The 20,000-nt window shown below is 47.6% G+C and overlaps 1 protein-coding gene across 1 annotated transcript in view; it reads left to right on the top strand.

Moving 5' to 3' along the window:
- LOC144950440 (peripheral myelin protein 22-like) overlaps positions 1 to 5,834 on the top strand; it is a 20,320-nt gene extending 14,486 nt beyond the window's left edge. The window contains exons 4-5 of the mRNA XM_078880550.1: positions 774 to 917; positions 5,496 to 5,834. Coding sequence (XP_078736676.1) covers positions 774 to 917; positions 5,496 to 5,659 — 308 coding nt within the window. The 3' untranslated portion in view covers positions 5,660 to 5,834. The remainder of the gene's footprint in view (positions 1 to 773; positions 918 to 5,495) is intronic.
- Positions 5,835 to 20,000: the final 14,166 nt, after the last annotated feature.

The raw sequence follows: 20,000 nt of genomic DNA on the forward strand, positions 1-20,000 counted from the left end.
TACCCGAGTTGTGGGCGGGGCTACCCGAGTTGTGGGCGGAGCTACCCGAGCTGTGGGCGGAGCTACCCGAGTTGTGGGCGGAGCTACGCAGGCTGTGGGCGGAGCTACGGACAGAGCAGAGGTGGCTGGCTGCCAGAGGTCACAAGAGTTCGATTCCCGCTCACGGCCAACACCGGTGACGATTATCTGAACCGGCCGTGGGCCTCCCCTAGGTCGACTCGGCCTCAAATGAGTACCCGGTGCGGTGTGTAGTAAACATCGCCACTGGGGAGACAAAGGCGGCCGGGCGTGGTGTGCTGGCCACCCACCACCTCGTGTGTGCCGTGCCGGCCTTCATAGGTGGCGCTCGCTAACAGCACTTGCCCCACGGTCTAATGGAAGGCTGTACGGGGGATCTTTGTGCGTACTTTACTACGCGTCACTTCGAACTCATTGACATGTTTAATTTTGTCTCTAACCCCCCTCCCTCTCTCTGCCTCCGCCCCCCTCTGTCTATTTAAGGCCTCGCCACAGAGACGATCTCCCTCTCTGTGCCTGTGTCGCTCTCTCTCTATGTATCTTGGTGATGTCTGTCTGCTCATATGTCTGTCTATAGTTTTCTGGTTAGATTTTTGTTGCTATTTATTTTATACCTGATGATGACGATTGCTTGTGTTGCAATCGAAACGTCGTAGTATGCTATTATTTAATTTATTATTTTATTTTCATACGTCACTTTACCGAAAGAACCGAAGAATGATTGGTCCTTGTGTTTGCCGGGCGGGGTGGTGCAGGCGAGTGGCTGCAGGCGGTGCAGGGCCTCATGGTCCTGTCGGTGGTGTTCTGCTGCGTGTCGCTCTTCCTCTTCATCTACCAGCTCTACCAACTCAAGAAGGGAGGTCGCTTTGTCATCACCGGGGTCTTCCACCTTCTGGCTAGTGAGTGGCTCGCTCTCTCTGTGTCTCTCTTTTTTTTTACGATCAGTGGAAACAAGAAGATGCTCGGTGTAGTCGGCACTTTGCTTCGTTCATCATTTCGTAATTTTTTTTAAAAATTAAATTTACATTTTTAAACTCTGCTTTATGTAAAGCCCCACTCTCTCGCTCGCTCGCTCTCTCGCTCGCTCTCTCGCTCACTCTCCCGCTCACTCTCTCGTTCACTCTTTCGCTCACTCTCCCGCTCACTCTCTCGTTCACTCTTTCGCTCACTCTCTCGCTCACTCTCTCGTTCACTCTTTCGCTCACTCTCTCGCTCGCTCTCTCGCTCACTCTCTCGCTCACTCTCTCGCTCACTCTCCCGCTCACTCTCTCGGTCACTCTCTCGGTCACTTTCTCGCTCACTCTCTCGCTCGCTCTCTCGCTCACTCTCTCGCTCACTCTCTCGCTCACTCTCCCGCTCACTCTCTCGGTCACTCTCTCGGTCACTTTCTCGCTCACTCTCTCGCTCACTATCTCGCTCACTCTCTCGCTCACTCTCTCGGTCACTCTCTCGCTCACTCTCTCGCTCACTCTCTCGCTCACTCTCCCGCTCACTCTCTCGCTCACTCTCTCGCTCACTCTCTCGGTCACTCTCCCGCTCACTCTCTCGCTCACTCTCTCGCTCACTCTCCCGCTCACTCTCTCGCTCACTCTCTCGCTCACTCTCCCGCTCACTCTCTCGGTCACTCTCTCGCTCACTCTCTCGGTCACTATCTCGCTCACTCTCTCGCTCACTCTCTCGCTCACTCTCCCGCTCACTCTCTCGCTCACTCTCTCGCTCACTCTCCCGCTCACTCTCTCGCTCACTCTCTCGCTCACTCTCTCGCTCACTCTCCCGCTCACTCTCTCGCTCACTCTCTCGCTCACTCTCCCGCTCACTCTCTCGCTCACTCTCTCGCTCACTCTCCCGCTCACTCTCTCGCTCACTCTCCCGCTCACTCTCTCGCTCACTCTCTCGCTCACTCTCCCGCTCACTCTCTCGCTCACTCTCTCGCTCACTCTCCCGCTCACTCTCTCGCTCACTCTCTCGCTCACTCTCTCGCTCACTCTCTCGCTCACTCTCCCGCTCACTCTCTCGCTCACTCTCTCGCTCACTCTCTCGCTCACTCTCTCGCTCACTCTCTCGCTCACTCTCCCGCTCACTCTCTCGCTCACTCTCTCGCTCACTCTCCCGCTCACTCTCTCGCTCACTCTCTCGCTCACTCTCTCGCTCACTCTCTCGCTCACTCTCTCGCTCACTCTCTCGCTCACTCTCTCGCTCACTCTCCCGCTCACTCTCTCGCTCACTCTCTCGCTCACTCTCTCGCTCACTCTCTCGCTCACTCTCCCGCTCACTCTCTCGCTCACTCTCTCGCTCACTCTCTCGCTCTCTCTCTCGGTTACTCTCCCGCTCACTCTCTCGCTCACTCTCTCGGTCACTCACTCTCTCGCTTTCTCGCTCGCTCTCTCACTCGCTCTCTCGGTCGCTCTCTCGCTCGCTCTCTCTCTCTTACTCCCTCTCTCTCTCGCCCCCGGTGCGAAAGATGCTCAACGGATGTACATGCAAAGCTCCAGTTTTAAGCGGTCGTCAGTTATAGCTTGAAATTTTTCTAAAATGGAGAGGGGGGGGGGGTCGCTTTGCACGCCGCGTGGCGACGTTTGAAACGGAGCGCCGGTCCAGTCATCATCGCTCCGGCCGGCTCTCCGCCGGGACCGGTGAGTCGACGGACAACGATCCTCACGGCGAAATGTGGCGGTCCAGGAGGTCAAGGAAGCCTCCCTTCTTCTTGGTTCTTTCGGTAAAGTCACGTAGAAGGGAAGTAATTAAAAAAAAACACAATAAAATAATTCTCACGACGTTTCGGCCACAACGCAAGCAGCCGTCCTCAGGTGAGAACCAAGTCTGTCGAGGCGACAGACGCTGTCGCCTCGACAGACTTGCGTTGTGGCCGAAACGTCGTGAGAATGATTTTATTATGTAGAAAGTGATATATATTTATTTATTTATTATTTTATTACTTCCCTTCTACGTGACTTTACCGAAAGAACCAAGAAGATGAATCCCTGCAGTCACAAAAGAAGCTTTAAATCGAAATTTAAGAAGCCTCCCTTTTTTTGCTGACCGTGCGACGATTTCATTTTGTTTGGCTGTGTCGGGTGGTGGAGGGCCCTGATGATGACGTTCCCCCCCCCGCCCCCCCCCCGCCCCCCCACCAAAATAAATAATCAATTTCCAATCGTCACAATACTCGCCGTGACACACCTACGACCCATTTCGGTGTCCCGACTTTGCGTCTCGAATTATTTCGACGTTTTTATGCTGCAGCTGCTGCTGCTGCTGCTATGCATGTCCACGTGCCGATCATCCGCCACTCCGTAGAGCTCATCGTTTGTGATGGGCAGGCCCGCTTCCGAAAAAAAAAGCAAAGCTTATGGCTTAGTGTGCCTTGTCTGGTAAATAAATATAGTTTTTTTTTGTGATTTGTTTACTCATAATTTTGGAGCTTTCGTGACTGCAGGAATTATTCGTTGGTTCTTTCGGTAAAGAAACGTCGTAGTATGCTATTATTTAATTTATTATTTTATCTTTATACGTGACTTTACCGAAAGAACCAAAGAATGATTTGTTTACCTTTCCAATAAGTGTCCTAACGTTCTGACCCACCCTCCCCTCCCTTACTGGACATTCACAGCTCATCGGATTCCTCCCGCAGTCCGATTGTGATGACTCTGATTGTGATGACTCTGATTGTGATGACTCTGATTGTGATGACTCTGATTGTGATGACTCTGATTGTGATGATTCTGATTGTGATGACTCTGATTGTGATGACTCTGATTGTGATGACTCTGATTGTGATGACTCTGATTGTGATGACTCTGATTGTGATGACTCTGATTGTGATGACTCTGATTGTGATGTCACCGATTGTGATGATTCTGATTGTGATGTCACCGATTGTGATGACTCTGATTGTGATGACTCTGATTGTGATGACTCTGATTGTGATGACTCTGATTGTGATGACTCTGATTGTGATGACTCTGATTGTGATGACTGATTGTGATGTCACCGATTGTGATGACTCTGATTGTGATGTCACCGATTGTGATGATTCTGATTGTGATGTCACCGATTGTGATGACTCTGATTGTGATGACTCTGATTGTGATGACTCTGATTGTGATGACTCTGATTGTGATGTCACCGATTGTGATGACTCTGATTGTGATGTCACCGATTGTGATGACTCCGATTGTGATGACTCTGATTGTGATGACTCTGATTGTGATGACTCTGATTGTGATGACTCTGATTGTGATGTCACCGATTGTGATGACTCTGATTGTGATGTCACCGATTGTGATGACTCTGATTGTGATGACTCTGATTGTGATGACTCTGATGGTGATGACTCTGATTGTGATGTCACCGATTGTGATGACTCTGATTGTGATGACTGATTGTGATGTCACCGATTGTGATGACTCTGATTGTGATGACTCTGATTGTGATGTCACCGATTGTGATGACTCTGATTGTGATGTCACCGATTGTGATGACTCCGATTGTGATGACTCTGATTGTGATGACTCTGATTGTGATGACTCTGATTGTGATGACTCTGATTGTGATGACTCTGATTGTGATGACTCTGATTGTGATGTCACCGATTGTGATGACTCTGATTGTGATGACTCTGATGGTGATGACTCTGATTGTGATGTCACCGATTGTGATGACTCTGATGGTGATGACTCTGATTGTGATGTCACCGATTGTGATGACTCTGATTGTGATGACTCTGATTGTGATGACTCTGATGGTGATGACTCTGATTGTGATGTCACCGATTGTGATGACTCTGATTGTGATGACTGATTGTGATGTCACCGATTGTGATGACTCTGATTGTGATGTCTCCGATTGTGATGATTCTGATTGTGATGTCACCGATTGTGATGACTCTGATTGTGATGACTCTGATTGTGATGTCTGTGATTGTGATGTCTGTGATTGTGATGTCACCGATTGTGATGTCTGTGATTGTGATGTCACCGATTGTGATGTCACCGATTGTGATGACTCTGATTGTGATGACTCTGATTGTGATGTCACCGATTGTGATGTCTGTGATTGTGATGTCACCGATTGTGATGACTCTGATTGTGATGACTCTGATTGTGATGTCACCGATTGTGATGACTCTGATTGTGATGTCACCGATTGTGATGACTCTGATTGTGATGACTCTGATTGTGATGTCACCGATTGTGATGTCTGTGATTGTGATGTCACCGATTGTGATGTCACCGATTGTGATGACTCTGATTGTGATGTCTCTGATTGTGATGTCACCGATTGTGATGACTCTGATTGTGATGACTGATTGTGATGACTCTGATTGTGATGACCCCGATTGTGATGACTGATTGTGATGACTCTGATTGTGATGACTCTGATTGTGATGACTCTGATTGTGATGACTGATTGTGATGACCGATTGTGATGACGCTGATTGCTGCGTGCGCTCTTCCTCGACTCGCCGCTGGTGCCAGGCTTGTGCGTGCTCATCGGGGCGGCCGTGTACACCAGCCAGAGGCCGTCCGTGCCGCCCTACGCGGGGGGTTCCTTTGGCCACAGCTACGTGATCGCGTGGGTCGCCTTCTCCCTCGGCCTCGTCAACAGCCTCATCTACCTCTTCCTGCGCAAGCGTTCCTGAATTACGACCGGCGACCCGCACGCACGCACGCACGCACGTGCACGCATGCACACGCACGCACGCACACGCACGTGCACGCATGCACACGCACGCACGCGCACGCACGTGCACGCATGCACACGCACGCACGCGCACGCACACGCACGCACGCGGGCAGTCGCGGCGATCGATTTGCGACGAGGTCAATTCGATCGCCGTCGGAGAGGGAGGGGATGGAGGGGAGGGGAGGGAAAGGGGACAAAAAAACCTGGAAAATTCTCAACGACGAGCCGTGCAATGAGCTCGCGGGTTAGCGGCAGTTCAAACGCGGGGCCCGTCAAAGTTCGAACGGGGAGACACGGTGTGTGTGCGTGCAAACGTGAAAACGGGCGGCCGTGTTTTTTTTTTGTTCTTCAAATGTTCATCTCGCTGCTTCTGCTGTTGCTGCTGCATCAGTAATCTGGCCAGTACCAGTTCAGTACCAGTTCCAGTCCAGAACCGGTCCCGCAGGTGTCGTCCTGCCATTGATCCAATCAATTAAGCATCTTTGTTCGTGGGTTAGGGTCACGCGGCCGTAGATTTGTGCCAAAATTATCGATTCCCAAATCGATTTTTTTAAATTAGTTCTTGGGTTCAGACCGCCGGGCCTACTCCACTGTGTGTGTCGTACACCCTCCTCCACCCGACTTGTCAATGCGACGATCGGACGTGGGCCAATGCTGTTTATTGCTTCAGCAGAAGCTAGCAGCTTGCAGCAGCAATAGCTATCAGCAAGTATCGGCTAGCGATCTGCGTGAACGATGCAATATAAATCTGTCAGCGAGACTAAAACTGGTGCGGAAAGCCACTAGGCCGGTGTTCTGAACATATTGGGCGCCGCGGTGGATAGGAGATGTTAACTACCTCGCCTGGTGCGCAGGTGACCGTGGGTTCGATCCCGACCCTGACGCCTGCTGCTGTATGTTTGGAGTTTGCGTGTCTCTCTCTCTCATCATCATCACGGTGGCTAGGAGATGTTAACTACCTTGCCTGGTACACAGGAGACCGTGGGTTCGATCCCGACCCTGACGCCTGCTGCTGTATATTTGGGGTTTGCGTGGTCACCCCGTGGGCAGGTGCATTTTTCACCGGGTCCTCCGGTTTTCCCCTCCACGTTTCGAAGCGTCGTGCGTTCAGAGCATTCGGCTGCCGTACATTTCCACGATAAGCCACTTTGCTCAGCTGTCATTTGTGGCTTTTAATGTTTTGCTTCTACGAAGGTTTACACGGCCGACCCTGTAACTGCAGAATGGAAGCCCCTTCGCACAGCAAACACCGCTGCGTGGAGGGGGAGGGGCGTCGATCGTGTGCAGTTGTTGTTGGAATGGCGAATGTTTTTCCGTTCGGGGCAAACCCTACACAATTGCCGCAACCTTTCCGTGACTTTTTTTTCTCTCCACCCACCAATTTTGCCGTGGTTAACTGAACTTTAATCCAGGATTGACGCTTTCGTGACTGCGGGAATGACTAGACTCATTGGTTCTTTCGGTAAAGTCACGTATGTAGAAATAAAATACAAATTTAATTAAAATCAAAATAGATAATTTTAGTTTTATTTTAATTTTTATTTTATTTCTACTTACGTGACTTTACTGAACTTTACCGCGCCAAACCGTAGCCTCAAATCATCACCTTTCGATTTAAAGCTTTCGTGACTGCAGGGATTAAAATCCGTTTCAAAGACAATGCATACATTATCAGAGTATTGTTTTTGTTTGCATTTGACTGCAAGTATTGTGGTTAATGTAAGCATGATTCCTTGCAAAAGGTGTCAGTTTTGTTGGCAGAAAAAAGGGGGAAAACCCCTATTAGTATAAAGGGCATTTAATTCTTAATGAATGTTTTGGGGTAAGATCGCGTGAGAATAAATGTGTCGTAACCCTACCACCACCCTACCAGACACGGCCAGTAAGGGTTGTCATGTAAACAACGCGCCAATTAGTTACTAGTATAGTTTATAGTAGTTTATAGTGTAGTGTATAGTAGTGTATAGTGTAGTGTATAGTAGTGTACAGTGTAGTGTATAGTAGTTTATAGTAGTTTATAGTGTAGTGTATAGTAGTGTACAGTGTAGTGTATAGTAGTGTATAGTGTAGTGTATAGTGTAGTGTATAGTGTAGTGTATAGTAGTGTAGTGTATAGTAGTTTATAGTATAGTGTATAGTAGTTTATAATGTAGTGTATAGTAGTTTATAGTGTAGTGTATAGTAGTGTACAGTGTAGTGTATAGTAGTGTTAAGTGTAGTGTATAGTGTAGTGTATAGTGTAGTGTAGAGTGTAGTGTATAGTAGTGTATAGTGTAGTGTATAGTAGTGTATAGTAGTGTATAGTGTAGTGTATAGTAGTGTATAGTGTAGTGTATAGTGTAGTGTATAGTAGTGTACAGTGTAGTGTATAGTAGTGTATAGTGTAGTGTATAGTGTAGTTTATAGTGTAGTGTATAGTAGTGTACAGTGTAGTGTATAGTAGTGTATAGTGTAGTGTATAGTGTAGTGTATAGTGTAGTGTATAGTAGTGTATAGTAGTGTATAGTAGTGTATAGTAGTGTATAGTGTAGTGTATAGTGTAGTGTATAGTAGTGTATAGTGTAGTGTATAGTAGTGTATAGTGTAGTGTATAGTAGTGTATAGTGTAGTGTATAGTGTAGTGTATAGTGTAGTGTATAGTAGTGTATAGTGTAGTGTATAGTAGTGTAGTGTATAGTGTAGTGTATAGTAGTGTATAGTGTAGTGTATAGTGTAGTGTATAGTAGTGTACAGTGTAGTGTATAGTAGTGTATAGTGTAGTGTATAGTAGTGTAGTGTATAGTAGTGCACAGTGTAGTGTATAGTAGTGTACAATGTAGTGTATAGTAGTGTAGTGTATAGTAGTGTATAGTGTAGTGTATAGTGTAGTGTATAGTGTAGTGTATAGTAGTGTATAGTGTAGTGTATAGTAGTGTACAGTGTAGTGTATAGTAGTGGTGTATAGTAGTGTATAGTGTAGTGTATAGTAGTATAGTGTATAGTAGTGTATAGTGTAGTGTATAGTAGTGTATAGTGTAGTGTATAGTGTAGTGTATAGTAGTGTATAGTGTAGTGTATAGCAGTGTACGGTGTAGTGTATAGTGTAGTGTATAGTGTAGTATACTACTTCAGCCCACCGGCGTGTTGGAGAGTAAATCCACAACATTTACAATGTGAGTAGTACGACGTCTCGCTGGTAATTGCATCCAGCATCATCGGGCGATTTGCCAGAACAGTGAAGCAATCCACCTGTTTCCTGGCTGTGTCGGATGGTGGAGGGTGAGGACACATTTCTATATATTTACGCGATCTGACCCAAAAACCTTTATGATGAAGATTGGTCGTGAAAGTCTACGTGTTAAAAAGGGCATTTAAAACAAAAAACATCACACTTCTAACATGTGCTTCTACCAAGGGTTACCTCTTTTTCCACTGCACAACCGAGCCGTGCCGTGCCAGCCCGGCATGGCTCGGGAGGCGGCCCAGCTGTTGTTGTTTTTCCACTGCAGAAGCCGCGCGCGGTGAACGAGCGGAGACGCGCTTGGGTGACACGGTAGTGACTCCACATACTTGTTGCGTTCCGACTGACGTCACGCACGGTGAACAAGCGGACACGCGTGTGGGTAGCGACGGCGTGTCACCCACACACGGCTCGGCTCGGCTTGTGGCTGCTGGAAAAGGCAGCGGGCTCGGGTGTTCGCGAACCAGTTGTGCTAATGAGCAACGAGAGAGAATGCTGTTAATGATGAAGTAAACTAGGATCGTTTAGTGTCTAGATTCGTAGCAGGATTGCTGTATTACGCAAATCATTTTTAACCTCTTCTCTGTGTTAAGTAAGTACAAAATTAAAGCCACGTAACCCTTTACATTATTTTGGGAATGCTATAAAAATGTTACATTTAATTGACTAACATTTTTGCGGTCGAAATTGACAAGGCAAAGTGACTGTAAACACGCATTTTAAAATTTTTTAATCCAGGAACAAAAATGTTTGAAAAAAAACCTCGTATGAAATTCGATTTCTTGCAAGTGTGTGTGCTTTTCATATCTCGCGTTCTGTTCTGCCAGTTGCTCTTGGCTCCGAGAGCCAGTTGGACTGGCAGCAGTGGTGTAGTAAACTACATTATCAGTGGTGTAGTAACTACATTATCAGTGGTGTAGTAAACTACATTATCAGTGGTGTAGTAAACTACATTATCAGTGGTGTAGTAAACTACATTATCAGTGGTGTAGTAACTGCATTATCAGTGGTGTAGTAAATTACATTATCAGTGGTGTAGTAAACTACATTATCAGTGGTGTAGTAACTACATTATCAGTGGTGTAGTAAACTACATTATCAGTGGTGTAGTAAACTACATTATCAGTGGTGTAGTAACTGCATTATCAGTGGTCTAGTAAACTACATTATCAGTGGTGCAGTAACTACATTATCAGTTTTGTAGTAAACTACATTATCAGTGGTGTAGTAACTACATTATCAGTGGTGTAGTAACTACATTATCAGTGGTGTAGTAACTACATTATCAGTGGTGTAGTAAACTACATTATCAGTGGTGTAGTAAACTACATTATCAGTGGTGTAGTAAACTACATTATCAGTGGTGCAGTAACTACATTATCAGTTTTGTAGTAAACTACATTATCAGTGGTGTAGTAAACTACATTATCAGTGGTGTAGTAACTACATTATCAGTGGTGTAGTAACTACATTATCAGTGGTGTAGTAAACTACATTATCAGTGGTGTAGTAACTACATTATCAGTGGTGTAGTAACTACATTATCAGTGGTGTAGTAAACTACATTATCAGTGGTGCAGTAACTACATTATCAGTTTTGTAGTAAACTACATTATCAGTGGTGTAGTAACTACATTATCAGTGGTGTAGTAACTACATTATCAGTGGTGTAGTAACTACATTATCAGTGGTGTAGTAAACTACATTATCAGTGGTGTAGTAACATAGTGATGTAGTGACATTATCAGTGGTGTAGTAAACTACATTATCAGTGGTGTAGTAAACTACATTATCAGTGGTGTAGTAAACTACATTATCAGTGGTGTAGTAACTACATTATCAGTGGTGTAGTAACTACATTATCAGTGGTGTAGTAAACTACATTATCAGTTGTGTAGTAAACTACATTATCAGTGGTGTAGTAAACTACATTATTAGTGGTGTAGTAACTGCATTATCAGTGGTGTAGTAAACTACATTATTAGTGGTGTAGTAACTACATTATCAGTGGTGTAGTAAACTACATTATTAGTGGTGTAGTAACTGCATTATCAGTGGTGTAGTAAACTACATTATTAGTGGTGTAGTAACTACATTATCAGTGGTGTAGTAAACTACATTATCAGTGGTGTAGTAACTGCATTATCAGTGGTCTAGTAAACTACATTGTCAGTGGTGTAGTAACTACATTATCAGTGGTGTAGTAACTACACTATCAGTGGTGTAGTAACTACATTATCAGTGGTGTAGTAACTACACTATCAGTGGTGTAGTAAACTACATTATCAGTGGTGTAGTAACTACACTATCAGTGGTGTAGTAAACTACATTATTAGTGGTGTAGTAACTACATTATCAGTGGTGTAGTAAACTACATTATTAGTGGTGTAGTAACTGCATTATCAGTGGTGTAGTAAACTACATTATTAGTGGTGTAGTAACTACATTATCAGTGGTGTAGTAAACTACATTATCAGTGGTGTAGTAACTGCATTATCAGTGGTCTAGTAAACTACATTGTCAGTGGTGTAGTAACTACATTATCAGTGGTGTAGTAACTGCATTATCAGTGGTCTAGTAAACTACATTGTCAGTGGTGTAGTAACTACATTATCAGTGGTGTAGTAACTACATTATCAGTGGTGTAGTAACTACACTATCAGTGGTGTAGTAAACTACATTATCAGTGGTGTAGTAACTACACTATCAGTGGTGTAGTAAACTACATTATCAGTGGTGTAGTATCTGCAGAACGTGAAGAACCAGTGGCATCTACATCTGCAGAACGTGAAGAACCAGTGGCATCTACATCTGCAGAACGTGAAGAACCAGTGGCATCTACATCTGCAGAACATGAAGAACCAGTGGCATCTACATCTGCAGAACGTGAAGAACCAGTGGCATCTACATCTGCAGAACATGAAGAACCAGTGACATCTACATCTGCAGAACGTGAAGAACCAGTGGCATCTACATCTGCAGAACGTGAAGAACCAGTGGCATCTACATCTGCAGAACATGAAGAACCAGTGGCATCTACATCTGCAGAACGTGAAGAACCAGTGGCATCTACATCTGCAGAACATGAAGAACCAGTGGCATCTACATCTGCAGGAGATTATACAACTTGTAAAGCCATTCCCCGTGTTTAGTGTACACGCCGTACAACACGTTTGGAATCGACAGGAGTAAAGTTGGTTTCTCGAACAAATCGACTTACGAACAGACCTGTGGATTTTTTTTAGATTTAAAGCTTTCGTGACTGCAGGGATTCATCTCCTTGGTTCTTTCGGTAAAGTCACGTAGAAGGGAAGTTTAACTCGTTCGTAAGCTGAGGAGTCACAGCACAATTTCACACCAATTGCGAACCGCGCACAATTTGACCATCCCCCTCCACCTTGGGAGGTTGTGGAGTTAATGCCGTCGGCAGACTAGGCCAGCCAGCGACGTGTTGGGATCTCGATGTCAAAGAAAAGAAGAAACATGATCGAATAATCATTTGGTGGCAGAACGCAACCCTCCTAATTGCGAGATTAGCGGCAAAACTCTCCCCCCCCTCCCCTCCTAAAATTGGAGCAATTTCAGCACTCAACTCCACCACACTTCCTTCTCTGTCTCTCTGTCGCTCGCTCGTTTTTCGCTCATCCTCTCTTTCCCGACACAATCGGGCCAATCAAGGGTAAATGTCGCGTTTTGCGGCTCTCAAAGCCAGGCCAAGCTCTCTAGAAACGACTTTGATTCTATTCCTGGCGCGTGATGGGGGCGGGCGGGGGCCGGGTCGAGACCTACAGAATCATACGGGAAACTGTAGACTCGTAGAGACAGCCATCGACTGACACATAGAGAGACCCACAGGCTCACACAGAGACCCATAGACTCGCATAGAGACCTACAGAATCATACGGGAAACTGTAGACTCGCATAGAGACCTACAGAATCATACGGGAAACTGTAGACTCGTAGAGACAGCCATCGACTGACACATAGAGAGACCCACAGGCTCACACAGAGACCCATAGACTCGCATAGAGACCTACAGAATCATACGGGAAACTGTAGACTCGCATAGAGACCTACAGAATCATACGGGAAGCTGTAGACTCGTAGAGACAGCCATCGACTGACACATAGAGAGACCCACAGGCTCACACAGAGACCCATAGACTCGCATAGAGACCTACAGAATCATACGGGAAACTGTAGACTCGCATAGAGACCTACAGAATCATACGGGAAACTGTAGACTCGCATAGAGACCTACAGAATCATACGGGAAACTATAGACTCGCATAGAGACCTACATAATCATACGGGAACCCATAGACTCGCATAGAGACCTACATAATCATACGGGAAAATGTAGACTCGCATAGAGACCTACAGAATCATACGGGAAACTGTAGACTCGCATAGAGACCTACAGAATCATACGGGAACCCATAGACTCGCATAGAGACCTACATAATCATACGGGAAAATGTAGACTCGCATAGAGACCTACAGAATCATACGGGAAACTATAGACTCGCATAGAGACCTACATAATCATACAGGAACCCATAGACTCGCATAGAGACCTACAGAATCATACAGTGGCTCACAGAATCACATAGGAACCTATAGACTCAAACAGATGTCCAGACACTGACACGGAGACCTATAGGCTCACGAGAGACCCGTATGATCTGTCCCGGCAGCATATCCCACTATCTGTATGAACACACAGAGACCCATGAACTCCAACAGAGACACAATAGGAGCCGTCCTATAAGACCGTAATTCCTCGTTCAACGTGGTAGAAGCGTGCCTGATGAGTGAACTGGGATGAGGGTGTCCCGTGCACTGTATCACTGCAAGTTCAAGTTCATGTATTAGGTATATATTAGGTATAGCCCTGTGAGCCATACGGCTCTTGAATCGGGTGCAACCGCAACAAACAAAAAACAAAAACATTAACAAAAAACATCTTAAAGTGAATACTGTATGTGACTAAGTGCAAACAGAAAATCAGCCGCGCGGCTCAAGAAAGAAAGTAGTTCGTCATCGAGCCCTCAGACACCGCGTTGTAACGGGGCAGGGTGGGGGGAGTTCTGCGTTATAACGGGACACGCTCCACGTTATAGTGGGGCGTGCTCTGGGTTATAGTGGGGCGCGTTCCCACGTCATAACGGCGGTGGCGAATGTTGAACACGTGGGCGCAGTCTGACATCGGCCAACAGCAGAGGTCGCAAACGGGTTTAGATTCCTTACCCGTACCCGTACCCGGCCGCACCAGGGTCGCAAACGGCTACCCGTACCCGTACCCGGCCAGGTACGGGTACCCGTTCTCTACCCGTGCCCTACCCGAAATGAGTGACAAACGGTGACTCACCAGTGACTCACGGCCTACCCGTACCCGGCCGCACCAGGGTCGCAAACGGCTACCCGTACCCGTACCCGGCCGGGTACGGGTAGCCGGGTATCGGGTAGGGTACGGGTATCGGGTACCCGGTTGCGACCTCTGGCCAACAGCGGTGGCGTTGGCGAATGTTGAACACGTGGGGGCATCTTCTTGGTTCTTTCGGTAAAGTCACGTAGAATGGAAATAATAAAATAATAAAAATAAAACATAATAAAATAATTATCACGACGTTTCGGCCACAACGCAAGCAGCCGTCCTCAGGTGGAGAACAGGTCTGTCGAGGAGACAGAGTCTGAATGACACACCCCAGGCTTGGAGCGACTATTTAAGCTGGGATGGAGGGGGGAAGAGCGCCTTGACAAAATAATTTGCATATCAAGAGGAATGTTGCATATTTATGGGAAATGCAGCTATGCGATTAGTACTACTTGTGAAATGCGTAGGAGGTTTGGCGGGGGGTTTAAAGTCATTATGCCCGTGCATTATGCAGGATTAGCAGCATCAAAGGGAGGGGATAGGGTAACATTAATAAAGGGAAGGAATGTAAATAGTATGTAGCTGCACGAGGGGGCAGTCTAACATCAACAGCGGTGGCATTGGCGAATGTTGAACACGAGAGGGCAGTCTGACTCTGCGAAACCCTGGGATTGGGGTTCATTCTCTACCAGGCATCCGCAGTTCAAGTTCATGAATTAGGTGTAGCCCTGTGAGCCATTCGGCTCTTGAATTGGGTGCAACCGCAACAAACAAAAAACTAAAACATGAACAAAAAAACATCTTAAAGTGAATATGTGACTGAGTGCAAACATAAAATCCAAGAAAAGACAGCAAAATATTGCAGAAAAAAACACCGTACACCAACGCTGTGTGCAAAAATCCCAGTGGGATGCAAGTCAAACAACCAACAACAACCACAAGACAACTTAGATTAAGGCCATTAGTCTAACTCTGTACTACAACAAACAAACATGGCCAAACCAATACACTTTTCGAAATCACCAAAATAAAGCCATGAAAGCAATGAAACAGTGATCATAGGAACTGTGACGGAATTTGCTTTGAGGTGGCCGTGGTGGCGGCTGACGGGTCCCGCTCACGGCAAACACCGGTGACGATTATCTGAACTTGGTGCTGGGGCCTCTCCTAGGTCGACTCGGCCTCAAACGAGTACCTGGTGCGGTGGGTTAAAACATCGCTACTGAGGGGGTGGGTGGCCAGCACCACGCCTGGCCGCCTTTGTCTCCCTAGTGGCGATGTTTACTACACACCGCACCAGGTACTAATTTGAGGCTGAGTCTACCTAGGGGGAAGCCCAGATAATCGTCACCGCTCCCCACACGCACACACAGACACGCGCGTCAAACACCTGGCTCCCGTTTGAAATTTCCTCTTCACCTTGGGGAGGCCCTGCCTAGGATTGTGAGCCAATTAGGAAATATAATTGAAAACATTTGTATAAAAAAAATATTTTAAAACAATTTCCACGGATCAGAGCGTGGATCTGTATGGACGTCCGCTTCGAATGCTGTTACGATTTTCGCGTTCGCGCCATTGCTTGGATCTCTCCACTCCCGAAGCGTTTTCCCGCTGTCCCACCGCTCTGCTGCGTGGTGTCTGACGTTTCGCTCCACGTGCCAGGCGGGAGCCTCCTTTCAGCCTCGATCGCTACCGATTACGGACACTGCATCGACCAGTGACCGCGGTGGCTGCGATGACTGTTTGCGTCAATTCTCGACCCCTTGCTCAAAGTGTCGTCCACCATCCCACCCATCCACCCACCCATCCACTCATCCACCCACCCACCCACCCAATCACCCATCCACCCACCCAACCACCCACCCATCCACTCATTCACCCACCCACCCATCCACCCATCCACTTATCCACCCATCCACCCATTCACCCACCCACCCATCCACCCACCCATCCACCCACCCATCCACCCATCCACCCATTCACCCACCCATGCATTCACTCACCCATCCATCCACCCACCCATCCACCCACCCATCCATCCACTCACCCACCCACCCACCCACTTACTCATCCACCCATTCACCCACCCACCCACTCATCTACTCATCCACCCATTCACCCACCCACCCACTCATCCACCCACTCACCCATCCATCCATCCACCCATCGATCCACCCACCCACCCATCCACCCACCCACTCACCCACCCACCCACCCACTCACCCACCAACCCACCCACCCACCCATCCACTCACCCACCCACCCACTCACCCATCCACCCATCCACCCACTCACCCATCCACCCATCCACTTATCCACTCATCCACCCACCCACCCATCCAACCATCCACCCACCCACTCATCCACCCACCCACCCGCATATTTTTATTTTATTTGTTACACGGATATTTTATAACGGTGTTGCGTAAGCGCAGCAGCTGCAACAACAACAAAGACAAAAAAAACGTCAACACAACACAAGCGACCTGACGATCACAAATGATAGCTCAACGAAGTGTATTATCATATTTAAAGCTTTCGTGACTGCAGGGATTCATCTTCTTGGTTCTTTTGGTAAAGTCATCACGTAGAAGGGAAATAATAAAATAAAAAATAAAAACATCATAAAATAATTCTCACGACGTTTCGGCCACAACGCAAGCAGCCGTCTCCGATTCTACGTGACTTGACCGAAAGAACCAAGAAGATGGATTATCACAATCACGTGGACATTTATAGCGGCAGCCGCCAAATAACTTTAAAAACGTGATGTTGCGTCGACTTGTGGAGGGGAAAACCACGAAGAAAAATCCACGCGACCAAGGCCGGTGAGACAAACAAACTCCAAAGAAACAGGTGTCGTCATACTCTTAGTTCTTTCGGTAAAGTCACCATGTAGGTAAAAAATGAAATTAAAATTAATAAAAAATAAAACAATAAAATCACGACGTTTCGGAGGCAACACAAGTCTCCGTCATCAGGTGGGACCGTCACAGCCAGATTTGCAGCACATTTGCAGCAAATTTGCTGCAAATCTGACTTGTGTTGCCTCCGAAACGTCGTGATTTTTTATTGTTTTATTTTTATCAATTTTTATTTAATTTTTTTACCCACGTGACTTTACCGAAAAAACTAAGAGTATGAATCCTTGCAGTCACGAAAGCTTCAAATCTAGAAGGTATCGTCATGGTCGTGGATCGATCCCACGACCTCCTGCATACCAGGCGAGGTAGTTAATATCTCGCTACCGCGGGGCCTCGAATCAGTTGAGCGAGCGGCGTTATCTTTGAATCGGCTGCCGTGTGAAAACTGCCTGGCTGTGTCGCATCCACACGAAGCTCTGGGTTACTCTCGGCCACAGTCCATCCATCAATGCGCTTGCGAAAACGTGGAGGCTCCCTCGAAAGCAAACATCTGCGCCGGTTTAAAACATTCAGGCTGGCCCCTGCCTACGACGCATGGCCGAGTTTTAACCAGACTCTCTTATTAGCAGAGGTGGGACAAAGTCATTGTTATGCAAGTCCAAGTCGAGTCGCAAGTCATCAAATTCATGACTCGAGTCTGACTCGAGTCCAAGTCACATGACTCGAGTCCACATCTCATAGGTGGGACAAAGTCATTGTTATGCAAGTCCAAGTCGAGTCGCAAGTCATCAAATTCATGACTCGAGTCTGACTCGAGTCCAAGTCACATGACTCGAGTCCACATCTCATAGGTGGGACAAAGTCATTGTTATGCAAGTCCAAGTCGAGTCGCAAGTCATCAAATTCATGACTCGAGTCTGACTCGAGTCCAAGTCACATGACTCGAGTCCACACCTCTGCTTATTAGTGCGCGAAACTCGCAGATTGTCGAAAGATCTTGACACAGTCCCGTCGGTGAGCTCCTCCAGCAGGCGAGACCGTGTTGGCTGGGTCACGTATAGTCCCGCACGCCCAAACAGCTTTAGTTTGACCAGCGGTGTCAAGATCGGCCTCTGCGCAGGGTCCTAAACGAGCAGAGCGCCGGGCAGCTGAAACGCACCGAGTTCAAAATCAGAATCTTAATATCGACGTCCAGTATTGGCGGGTCAGTAAGGGGCACTGGTGGTGAATCTGCCAGTCCTCCCAGCCAGCCAACCCATGGCACCTGGGTCTGTCCCGTCAAATCCTGAGAATGAATGGACATTGTCAAGCGCAGTGAGTAAGATATGGTCTCGTCATGTACACCGATGACTGCAAGACAAAGATTCCCCCGTTATAGCCTCGACAGGACTGTTGGGGCAAGTGCTGTTAGCGAGCAAAGACAAAGATTCCCCCGTTATAGCCTCGACAGGACTGTTGGGGCAAGTGCTGTTAGCGAGCAAAGACAAAGCTCCCCGTGTAGCCTCGACAGGACTGTTGGGGCAAGTGCTGTTAGCGAGCAAAGACAAAGCTCCCCGTGTAGCCTCGACAGGACTGTTGGGGCAAGTGCTGTTAGCGAGCAAAGACAAAGCTCCCCGTGTAGCCTCGACAGGACTGTTGGGGCAAGTGCTGTTAGCGAGCAAAGACAAAGCTCCCCGTGTAGCCTCGACAGGACTGTTGGGGCAAGTGCTGTTCGCGAGCAAAGACAAAGCTCCCCGTGTAGCCTCGACAGGACTGTTGGGGCAAGTGCTGTTAGCGAGCAAAGACAAAGCTCCCCGTGTAGCCTCGACAGGACTGTTGGGGCAAGTGCTGTTAGCGAGCAAAGACAAAGCTCCCCGTGTAGCCTCAACAGACTGTTGGGGCAAGTGCTGTTAGCGAGCAAAGACAAAGCTCCCCGTGTAGCCTCAACAGACTGTTGGGGCAAGTGCTGTTAACGAGCAAAGACAAAGCTCCCCGTGTAGCCTCAACAGACTGTTGGGGCAAGTGCTGTTAGCGAGCAAAGACAAAGCTCCCCGTGTAGCCTCGACAGGACTGTTGGGGCAAGTGCTGTTAGCGAGCAAAGACAAAGCTCCCCGTGTAGCCTCAACAGACTGTAGGGGCAAGTGCTGTTAGCGAGCAAAGACAAAGCTCCCCGTGTAGCCTCAACAGACTGTTGGAGCAAGTGCTGTTAGCGAGCAAAGACAAAGCTCCCCGTGTAGCCTCGACAGGACTGTTGGGGCAAGTGCTGTTAGCGAGCAAAGACAAAGCTCCCCGTGTAGCCTCGACAGGACTGTTGGGGCAAGTGCTGTTAGCGAGCAAAGACAAAGCTCCCCGTGTAGCCTCGACAGGACTGTTGGGGCAAGTGCTGTTAGCGAGCAAAGACAAAGCTCCCCGTGTAGCCTCGACAGGACTGTTGGGGCAAGTGCTGTTAGCGAGCAAAGACAAAGCTCCCCGTGTAGCCTCAACAGACTGTAGGGGCAAGTGCTGTTAGCGAGCAAAGACAAAGCTCCCCGTGTAGCCTCAACAGACTGTTGGAGCAAGTGCTGTTAGCGAGCAAAGACAAAGCTCCCCGTGTAGCCTCGACAGGACTGTTGGGGCAAGTGCTGTTAGCGAGCAAAGACAAAGCTCCCCGTGTAGCCTCAACAGACTGTAGGGGCAAGTGCTGTTAGCGAGCAAAGACAAAGCTCCCCGTGTAGCCTCAACAGACTGTAGGGGCAAGTGCTGTTAGCGAGCAAAGACAAAGCTCCCCGTGTAGCCTCGACAGGACTGTTGGGGCAAGTGCTGTTAGCGAGCAAAGACAAAGCTCCCCGTGTAGCCTCAACAGAATGTAGGGGCAAGT

The sequence above is a fragment of the Lampetra fluviatilis genome, chromosome 58 (assembly GCF_964198595.1).
Source record: "Lampetra fluviatilis chromosome 58, kcLamFluv1.1, whole genome shotgun sequence".
NCBI lineage: Eukaryota > Metazoa > Chordata > Hyperoartia > Petromyzontiformes > Petromyzontidae > Lampetra > Lampetra fluviatilis.